The sequence below is a fragment of the Rattus rattus genome, chromosome 13 (assembly GCF_011064425.1).
Source record: "Rattus rattus isolate New Zealand chromosome 13, Rrattus_CSIRO_v1, whole genome shotgun sequence".
Taxonomy (NCBI): Eukaryota; Metazoa; Chordata; class Mammalia; order Rodentia; family Muridae; genus Rattus; species Rattus rattus.
In genome coordinates, this window is record NC_046166.1 from 2,051,256 (window position 1) to 2,061,938 (window position 10,683).

Genomic DNA, 10,683 nt, shown 5'->3' on the forward strand with positions numbered 1-10,683 from the left:
AGGAGCTTTTCCTGGCTAGGCACTAGGGACGCAGAGGCAGGAGGATGTCTGTGAGTTCAAAGTCAGGTTGTTCTACATATCGAATCCCAGGACAGCCAGGGCTACATAGACTCTGTCTCAAAAGATTAAACAAACAAACAAACAAAACAAAGTGGAAAAAACCCACTTTTCTTCTCAGTTCTGTTGACTAAATGATTTGAACAGTATGTTATACACTATTGTACTGTGTTTAAAGGGTGACACTGACAATTATCATATCCTAAGGCAGCTTGAGGGAAGGAGACTAGAAAGTACTATATAAGTTTTTCTGCTTGGGTTTTCCATGCTTTAGTGATCTGTCCCCAGTTCTAGAAGTCTTCCGAGTAGGGAGGTGGTGAAGAATTCCAATTTCTGCCTTAGTTTTAGGAATCCCTGCATTTTTCCTCCTCCTCCTCCTCTTCCTCCTGTTCCTCCTCCTCTTCCTCTTCCCCTCCCCCTCTCACTCCTCCACCAGAAGGTCTATTACATAGAAAGGCTGTCTTGGAGCTCACCACGTAGACCAGCCTGTAGGCTTAGATTTGTTTTTTGTTTTTTTAAACTTACTTTTAATAAGGGTTGTCAAATCCTAGAATTGACAAGGACATTCTGCCCGGGTTAGGGGAGAGAGTAGTGAGCCTTCCCCATCACTAATCAGTACTAATCAGGTATACACAGAAAATGGGGAGGTACAAGTAGCAGGCTGGATAACCTGTGGGTTAATATCACCAGATCAGGAGCGGTGGTGTGACTAAGCCAGGGCTGGACAGAGAATGATGGAGCAGGCATGTGTGAGGCGGGAGGTTTCTCAGGGGGGACCCACGCAGAGGGAATGCTGCGGTGCGGGAAACAGGTTCAATAGTTTTCCCATGGAGCTCAACAGTTTTCCCATGGAGCAGGAGGTTATGGAGCAACCCAACAGAGGGACTGGCTCCCTGAATACAAGACCACGGTGGGACAGGGTCACCTCCTCTGGCTGGCAGCATCAGGTAACATCCCTCATGTTACCCTCTTGGGCTTAGCAGCTCTTTCAGGTTTTTATGCCAAGTCCTTGCTTGTTTTTATTGTCTTTCTCTGTAGCTGGAGAAATGGAAGTGAGGGGTTAGGTGTGGGTGAATAAGCTCCCTGCCTCGTGGTAACTAATAAATGCATGTGGAACCGATGTTATGTGGAAGCTTTACTTTATCTTAGTCCAGAACCAGGAAAAATTGGGGGTTAGAAGCTAAGGTATCAGTGGGGAGGAGAGGAGGGGCGCTAGTGAGAACAGGGAGTGTCTTAGTTAGGGTTTCATCGTTGTAAAGAGACATGACCAAGGCAACTCTTACAAAGGACAACATTTAATGGGGCTGGTTTACAGTTTCAGAGGCTCAGCCCATTACCACGGCGAGAAGCATGGCAGTATCCAGGCAGACATGGTGCTGGGAAAAATGCTGAGAGTTCCTCATCTTGATCTTGAGGCAGCCAAGAGGAGACTGTTTCACACTGGTCAGACTTGAGCAAATATATGAGACCTCAAAGCCTGGCCTCCACAGTGACACCACACCTCCTAATAGTGCCACTTCCCATGGGCCAAGCATATTCAAAACACTACACGGAGCAAAGGTGGACCCACAGACAAATCTAGTTTACGTGTCTCAGTCAAAGGGTGGGAAATGGCTCAGCTAAGGACCTCAGGAAAGTGGCCTGAGGCCTTCTTCAGGCCAGAGGTCTGCAGAGCTGGAAGGGCAGGGCCTTGCTTATTTCTTTGTTAGACAACAATAGGTCTAACCAAGGTTGGTCAGAGCACCAAAATCATAGTAACTAGAGGGTCTCAGACAGGTTTCTACGACAACACTGCCTAGAAGACAGCGAGGTCGTCCTGGAAACCAGGACCCACTGAAGGAGGGCTTGAAGAAGTGGAAAGGAAACCCGGATTTCTCCTTTAATTATGTTTTTGGCGCTTTGGTCTGTAAGCAAGCAGGATGGAGAGAGAGGCTACACCAAACAGAAAAGTCTGTAGGAACCAGAGGAGCTGGGCCTGGCTGTCTGTGATTCCTTTACGCCTGAAAGAGAGCAAATGTAAACAACAGAATTTTAATGTTGGTTCCAGGGAACAATCGTCTTCTACTTTAGTTCTCTGTATAATTCCAAGGTCCAATCTATGAGGATCTCATTTGGGGCTTTTAATTTACATTGACCCAAGGAATTGTTTGAGGACTTTAAGGAAGGACATATACCCATTTCCGAAGCAGGGCCTGTCAGATCACAGTCTTTGGGTCTGGAAACCTGGCTTGTGTGTTTTTGAACACATGCTCCTCATGTGACTCCATTTTTGAAACTGGATTGAAAATCACCAGCCTAGAAGAGTAGCTCAGCTCTTCTGCTGACTAGAAGATAGACTCCTATCCATTTGTTCCTCTTGGTTAGGTAGAATCCCAGGTAAATAACCAGATCATTAGCTAGCAACACAGGAAACTGCACTCACCCATCAAATATGTATCGAATAGTCTGTTCGGGGCTCAGAATTACGTATAGGGACTCAGGCTGCAATAGAGCATGCTCTCAGCCTGAAGGTGTATGAATTATTTAGAGATGGCTACTTACGACCTACACCCAATACCCAAGATTAAAGTGGCGAGTTCCTATTACAAAGGCTTACCTGCACAATACCAAGGCATACAAGGACTCTCCCACATGAACTAGCCACGCAAGCCAGTACCTGAAACCAGAAAAAGAAAAAAAAAAAGACTTTTTTTTAAAAAGTTTAAGGTGATAGTTATTTGCTAATCAATTCTGTCACAGAAACTTTAAAGAGAAAGGCATTCGATGGCAAACTGGCATTACTGTTCACTACCTAAAGGGAACTGCGGGCCTTCCTGGTACCAAGATCCTGGAGCTGCAGTGTCTGTCCAGCATCCAGCTTTCCTTACCCATTCCTCAGGAGCGTGTGATGGTGGTCCACCAAGTACTTTGTGAAGGGACCCAGGGGCCCAAGGCTCTGATAGGGGACACTCTGGGGCCAAAAGACAACCCACTGCAAGAGAACCAAAAGCACAGAACAGTTCCAGCAAATGGTTGCTTTTCTAAAGCATCTGTGAAACAATACTGACTGTACAGAAACTACACACCAAAGAAACTCAACAAGTCATCCAGTCCCCCCCTTCCCCAACAACCGTGTTCTCAAGCCAACTTAATTGTGAGACTTATGCAGAGGAAATACCAGAATCACTGTCCAGGGTGACTGTTTTTCTTAAACAAACGTTATTTTATAGAGGTTATTAACTAGCTTTTCAAGAATGTATATGCCTCGGCGAAACTGCAGAAATTACAGCTTGAGCCAGTCTCCTATTTAATTTAGAGCCGCTTCTCTTCCACGTTTTGTACCCCTAAAACTGGGGATGCTTTCGGCATAGGCGTGGGAAACGAAGAAAAGCAGCCTTCTGCAGTTTTGATCGCAACCGCTTGTTTGCGCAAGGTTTCCGTACCTGGATTAGCATCCTCTCGGTCTCTGTCTTGCAGTTTCTGCAAGCTTGGCATGTCTTGAGAATTATTTCATGCCAACACTTTTCTGGGCCTGTCCATTTTTGTCAAGGGCAGCAGTACCTGTCTCCTGATGTTTCATAAAGTTCTAATGAAGCTTATATTGTGACTGCTTTTTTTTTTTTTTTTCCAACCCGTGGAACTAAAGGGTTTCACCTGTCACCCCCTCAGTCTCTCTCTGAACTAGCAAAAACTTCCTCCCTTCTATATGCTACTAATCAGAGATATGGGACCTTAGAACAAAAATGCAGCCTTGAAAATTCTCAATTCATACCTCTGCATATGGTGAAATTAGGATAGGGGTGATGACCCTTGACTCCAATAAACACTGTGGACATGACAATCCCAGGGTGTCCTGCAAAATCTAAATAGCGTTTCTCCACAACTATTCCAGCTGAGCCCAATGTATTTCCCAGCATCTTTCCCATTATTCTTTAAACAAAATCTTCCTCTGTGCATCTGTTTTCTTCCACACCTATGTCCAGTTACATTCTTTTCCTTCCTTCTTACCAATATAAACTCTACCCATCCATTAGGTTTATCCCAATTTTGCAAGCAATTCAAACTTATTCAAGCACTCTGCTTCTAATCTTATCCTGAGTTGTTACATCTACTGCAATACACTAATTTCACTTCTCTCTTCCCTATAGGATAAAACTTGGTTAACTCTCAATGACCAAGGACGCCAGGACAGGAATACCATCAACTAGAAATCCCTCCGAGCCCACGAACTTCCGTGTACATAAGTAACCTAGGCAACCGCCGTGCGCGTGCGCAGAATTGTGCCGTCCCTCGCCCCCCGCCCCAGTCTCCCCAGCTCAAAGTAGGACCGGAACTGCCAGCACTCCCCCCACTCCTACCGCGAAGTAGCCCAGCCCCAGGACGGTGATCAGCGAGGGCCAGGGTCTGGCTGCACGGAAGTATGCAGTGGGGTCCCTACGGGCTTCCGACTTCGCCAACACCATCTCGAGAGACCTAAACACTGAATCGTTGGGCCAGAATCGCTTCCCGCCCCGGTCCACGCAGGAAGAGCCTGAGGAGCCGGTTCCCCAGGCTTAGCCCTGACTGGCCAGTGCGCTTGCGCGGCGCCTGCCTGCGGTTCGCGGGCATTACCGTGTAGTAGCTGAAGGAGACGGCGATGACTGTGAACCAGAACAAGCTGCCCCTCTGGAAGTAGCTAGCGCCTGTGGCCGTCCCCATCGCTGCAGCGACCCCAGCGGACCGTCTCTTGCACCCAGTGGAAGGTGGCCGGGGAGGGGCGAGCGGCTTCCTGTGCACCAGACCCGGAAGGTTATGGCTGCAGTGACCTGGGGACCGAGTCTCCGTCCTCCCGGTGCAGGAGGCACCTCTCAATTTCAGTTATAGTAGCCGCTCTCTTGCCTCCTTGATAACGGCGAGTCAAGTTTCCGAGCCATTTCAATGAGTTGAGCGTGGTGGGCAGCATTGCGCCTCATTTGCTCACCCCATTTGGGTGGAGCCATTCACAGCGCTAGCCTACGGAGTGAGGCGGTCCCTACCTCACCTCATTTGGGTGGAGCCATACACAGCTATGGCTTACAGAATCCGGCTATTGCTTTTTGTAAGCTTTTTGTGGTTTCTTAGCCCATGTGTGTTTCACTCTATCCATAAAAAACTGCCATGTGTTAGCCTAGCTCGAGGTTTTGGGTTTATCTAAAAAAGAAAGCATTAATGGGGCCTGGAGAGATGGCCCAGTGGTTAAGAGCACTGACTGCTCTTCCAGAGGTCCTGAGTTCAAATCCCAGCAACCACATGGTGGCTCACAACCATCTGTAATGAGACCTGATGCCCTCTTCTGGTGTGTCTGAAGACAGCTACAGTGTACTTATATAATATAATAAATAAATTTAAAAAAAAGAAAGCATTGGGGCTGGGGATTTAGCTCAGTGGTAGAGCGCTTACCTAGGAAGCCAAGGCCCCAAGGTTCGGGTCCCCAGCTCTAAAAAAAAAAAACCAAAAAAAAAAAAAAAAAAAAGAAAGCATTAAGTTTCTAACCTATACTGCTTACTAAATATCAGTGGTTACTATTAACTCTACTTCCTGGTTAAACATTATAATTTAGGATTATAATTTAGGCAGTGTATGCATTAGCCCTCGCTCCCTCTCCATGCATAGTAACATCTCATGTAGCGGAAGACAGACTGTTTTTAATTAAGCATCTTTGGAGAAAGGCAAGTTTGGCTTGGGACTTAAAAACAATGGATTAAAATAACCTGAGGTTGGCCCATGTTTGTAATCCCAGAACTCAGAGGGCAGAGGAGGAGTGTTATGAGGTTGGGCCCTCGGTGGACCGAATGGTAAGACCCAGCCCAGCCAAAATAATAGTGCCTCCGAGGGACTGGGAATATGGCTCAGAGAGTAAATCAAGAGAAGAGCTTACCCTCCTGATGTTAATGGCCCTCTCCTCCAACCTTGGATCCGTTTGTTTTCCCCCACATCAACTCAGCTCTAGGGCAGAACTGCTTAAACATCTTCCATCTTCTGCTCATGATGTCTTTCACTTGAGAAGTTTGTAGGTGCCCCCCCCCCATATACGGACATAGAAAATAGGTATTCAAAACATCACAGACAAGAAGTCATAAAGTAGGTCAACACTTTTTGCTATATATCTAATTTTAACATTTTACCAAGGGCATTTCCGAATGTTATGTACCAGCTAATAGATGTGCACATTCACTTACATAAAGAAATCCTAGGCTGTCAAGATGGCTTGGTGGCTTTCTCTTAAGTGTTGTGAGCCAAGTTTGATCCTCAAAACCCACACGGTGGATGCAACATGGCAGGTACCATGCATAGAGTGAATGATTATTATTTAGAAATTGACTCGAATCTTGGCTGAGTCTTTGATGCTGCAGGACAGAGACTGTTTTCAATGTTTTTCAGAGCTGGTCCATATTTTAATTTTATAATAGCCAGTGCTGAGAAGCATGCATTGTATTCTTTGTATGTGATCTGGAATGGCAGAAGTATGTTTAGAGCCATTTCGGAAATTGTTGGGAACTTTGTCCTAACCTCAAGCCAAAAGCCATTAAACAATCTGTAAAAGGAAAGCCAAGTCAGCAATTTGAGCAGCAATTTAAAATCAAATATCCTAGCCGGGCAGTGGTGGAATTCCAGCTCTCAGGAGGCAGAGGCAGGTGGATCTTAGTGAGTTTGAGATCCTTCTGGTGGTCTACAGAGGGAGTTCCAGGACAGCCAGAGCCACACAAAGAAACCTTGTCTCAAAAACCGAACTAATGTTTCTAGGGAGTGGATAGATGGCTCAGAGGTTCAGAGGACTTACCTTGCAGTCAGGAGGCCTGGAGCTCAAATGCATGTAGTTCCACTCTGATCTGACACCCTCCCCTGGACTATAGGCACCCACAGACAGACATACACATACATATTTGGAGCTTTGAAGATATCTTGGTGAGTAAAAGTCTGACAGCCTGACTTTGGCCCCTGGAACTCATGTGAATTAGTTACTTTTGTGTTATGATAAAAACTGTGACCAAGGCGGGGAGTTGGTTCAGTGATTAAGAGCACTTGTTGCTCTTGTCAAGGACTGGGTCTTGATTCCCAGCACCCCCATGAGGGTTCACAACTGCCTGTAACTCTTGTACCAGGGGATATGATACCCTCTTCTGACCTCTTTAGGCACCAGGCGTGTTTGTAGCACACAGACACAGGCAAAACGGTAAGTCTAAAAAGTTTTAAAAACTGGGTTGGGTCCCCAGCTCAAAAAAAAAAAGAACCAAAAAAAAAAAAAAAAAAAAAAAAAGTTTTAAAAAAAAACCAAGAGAGCAACAACAACCCAGTTTGAAAATAACAACACGCATGGAAAGAAGAGTTCGTTCTGTTTGCATCTCTATGTGGGAAGTCCATGATGGCAAGGAAGGCATAGAACAGGAAGCCGCCAATTTTCTCCAGCATATGAAGTAGAGAGTTGGAAATAGAAGTCGGATGTGTTAGGGTTTTCCTGCTGTGAACAGACACCATGACCAAGGCAACTCTTATAAAGACAACATTTAATTGGGGCTGGCTTACAGTTCAGAGGTTTAGTCCATTATTTTTATGGGGAAGCATGGCAACGTGCGGGCAGCCATGGTGCAGGAGGAGCTGAGAGTTCTACATCTTCATCTGAATGAAGGTAGCTAGGAGTCTGGCTTCCAGGCAGCTAGGACCAAGGGATTAAAGCTCATGCCCACAGTGACACACCTACTCCAGCAAGTCTACACCTCCAACAAGGCTACACCTCCAGGAAATAGTGCCACTCCCTGGACCAAGCATATACAAAACATCACATAGGATAAGGTTATGTCTTGTTAGGATTTTATTGCTGTGAAGAGACACCATGACCATGACAACTCTTATGAAGAAAAATTTAATTGGGGCTGGCTTACAGTTCAGAGGTTCAGTTTATCTTCATGGTGTGAAACATGGCAGCGTGTGGCCAGACGTGGCACTGGAGGAGCTGAGGGTTCTACATCTTGATCTTCAGGCAGCAGAAAAAGATTGTGTTCCACACTGGCATAGCTTGAGTATAGGAGACCTCAAAACCTGCCCTCCTCCACCCTCAGTGACACACTTTCTCCAACAAGACCACACGTACTCCAACAAGACCACACCTCCTAGCAGTGTCGTTCCTTATGGCCCAAGCATGAAAGCATGAGTCTGTGGGGGTCATTCCTATTCAAATCACCACAGGCTATATTTAAACTTCCATAGCCCCCCCCCCCACTAAAAGCTCTACCTGACATATTCTAAAAGCTCTACAACCTCCCCAGCACAGAGCTATCTATCACCTAGGGACCGAGTGTTTGAACTCAATGCCTTCTTTCACCAAACCCCCAACCCGGTAAATTGCTTGGTGTTTCCCAACCCCACACCCCTGACCATGGAAGGATGAGTGGTTACAGCCCCCAGCCCAAGGATATGATAGTTGCTGGCTAGTCTTATGCCAATGTCACACGAGGTAAGGTCATCTGAGAAGAAGAAATCTTAAGAAAATGCCTCTGTGGGACTGGCAATTCTGTAGGGCATTTTCTTGCCTGGTGACTGAGGCGGGAGAGCTGAGCCAGTTGTGGGCAACGTCACCCACCCCTGGGTAGGTGGTCCTGGGGTGTATAAGAAAACTGAGCAAACCAGAAGCAGGCTAATAAGCGGATTTCCCCATGACTTCTGACGTCTGTTTCCTCAGTGATAGAGTGTGTGACTGAAAGTTGTAATCTGAAATAAATCCTTTCCTCCCTGAGTTGCTTTTGGTCGTTATTACAGCTGGAGAAACCTGAATGAGACAGCCTTCACATACAGGGCATCCAGGGAATCCAGTCACTTGGTTGATGAGAAGGCCTGCTGGTTTCTCTAGGTTGGCAGGGGTCTCATGCCCGAATACTTCCTCCTTTTCTGTTGTGGTAATGACCAGCACTTGGAAACTGTTCAGGGAAGTAGAGTAATTCACAGTCTTTGGAAGGAAGACAAGCTCTTAGCAAATGTTAAAAAGCAACGTAGGAACGCTGACATAGTGGCTCACGCCTTTGATCCTAGCTCTGGGGAGACAGAGACAGGAGGACCTCTGTGAGGCCAGCCTGGTCTCCAGAGAGAGTTCCAGGATAGCCAAGGCTACACAGGGAAACCTTGTCTCAAAAACCCAAAACAAACAAACAAAGGGCAGCATAGATCAAAATAAAGTGAGCAGAATTTAAAACGTCATACTCAGTGCGTCAGGTCTCAAAGAAACCAGAGACAAGGTTCACTCCGTACCTGTAGCTCCTCCCAGCACTTACCCAGCCCCTAAATCTTTCTTGCCTGCAGAAGGGTCAGGGTAGGGGGGCTTCACTTCTCTTCTCCCAGCTTCTCCTTCCTATATAAATTTGCAGTGGCCAGGTGCTCTCTTTGTCCTTGGCTCCCTCCCTCCCTGTACAACCCCTACTCTTCCCTCCCTCCCTGTACCACCCCTACTCTTCCCTTCCTCTCTGGCTGCTCCCCCTTCCCCTCTTTTCATGGCTCAGTTCAGTCTGGACTCTTGGCAGATGCTGCTGGCTAACTCTCATATCATATCTACAATAAAATCCTTCTCAACAGTATTGGGAGCGGTCATGCCCTCACTTTCATTCACTTTTAGGTACAGTGGCACATTGTAATCTCAGGGCTTAGGGGGTGGAAGTGTGAGGGTCGGGAGTTCAAGGTCATTCTTAGCTATGTAGCAAATCTGGGGCTAGCTTGGGTTATATGACCATTGTTTCAAAAAACCTAGTGCAGGAGCCAGGCTGTGGTGGTGCACACCTTTCATCCTAGCACTCGGAGAGGCAGGAGGATCTCTGAGTCTGAGGCCAGTCTGGACAAGAGAATGAGTTCCAGGAGGCCAGCCTGGTCAAGAGAATGAGTTCCAGGACAGCCAGAGCTTCATAGAAACCCTGCCTTGGAAAAACAAAACACTTACTCACCTCCTAAACAAAACAAAACAAGATAAAACAAAATGAAACGACCTGGGGGAGGTCATCAAGAAGGCTAGGTGCTTGTTGCCATATCAAGTCTGAAAGCCATACAGTGGAAGCAGTGAACTAATTCTCAATGAGTTTGACCTCATTTACTTAGTTCACAATAAATAGACATTAAAAAAAGAGAGATCTCCCCACACCTGAACAACAACAACAACAAAAATCCCTTCATTCTTATGACAATCATAAAGTAAAAGACTTCAAGGAAGTCTTCAATGGTCATAGTGGGAAAAGGAGCAGAGGTCATGCACTGAGCATCCTCAGACAATTTGACTGGGATAGAAAAATGAAAAGATGGCCAAGGGTAAGGACCCCTTAATATCTGCAAATAAAGCAAAAATAATCTACAGGCAGCTGGGAACAGTAGCACCTGCTGTCTCGAGGCCAAGACAGGAACGCAGAGAATTTTTTTTTTCTTTTTCTTTTTTCTTTTTTTGGAGCTGGGGACCGAACCCAGGGCCTTGCGCTTGCTAGGCAAGTGCTCTACCACTGAGCTAAATCCCCAATCCCACGCAGAGAATTTTTAGTCACCCTGAGCTATATAGTGAACTTTACCTCACAAACCCAAACCAAGATAATACCTTTGGTATTTGACATGCCAAAAGGTCATGGGAAAACAATTACTCCAGACATAGACCTGTGTGTATTCAAG

The 10,683-nt window shown here is 46.2% G+C and overlaps 1 protein-coding gene across 2 annotated transcripts; it reads right to left on the reverse strand.

Annotated features, from left to right (window-relative positions):
- Positions 1-1,338: 1,338 nt before the first annotated feature.
- Positions 1,339-5,043, reverse strand: Tmem254 (transmembrane protein 254). Of its 2 annotated transcripts, none has more exons than XM_032919195.1 (4): positions 4,648-5,043; positions 2,925-3,028; positions 2,654-2,713; positions 1,339-2,057 (listed from the first exon to the last, which is right to left on the reverse strand). In XM_032919195.1, exons 1-4 carry the CDS (start codon positions 4,732-4,734, stop codon positions 1,937-1,939), a joined length of 372 nt encoding a protein of 123 aa, XP_032775086.1. In that variant the 5' UTR covers positions 4,735-5,043; the 3' UTR covers positions 1,339-1,936. The 2 variants fall into 2 exon arrangements, with proteins under 2 accessions (XP_032775086.1, XP_032775085.1); XM_032919194.1 differs by lacking the exon at positions 4,648-5,043 and adding an exon at positions 4,395-4,625.
- Positions 5,044-10,683: the final 5,640 nt, after the last annotated feature.

Bases quoted from the DNA above. Each gene is read 5' to 3' on its own strand.
- Tmem254 (XM_032919194.1), bottom strand. From the start codon at position 4,499: ATGGTGTTGGCGAAGTCGGAAGCCCGTAGGGACCCCACTGCATACTTC. The intron at 3,029-4,394 runs GTAGGAGTGGGG...GTTCTCTTGCAG, and splicing joins TGGGGCTGGGCTACTTCGCG to TGGGTTGTCTTTTGGCCCCA. The intron at 2,714-2,924 runs GTAAGGAAAGCT...TTCTGGTTTCAG, and splicing joins CACACGCTCCTGAGGAATGG to GTACTGGCTTGCGTGGCTAG.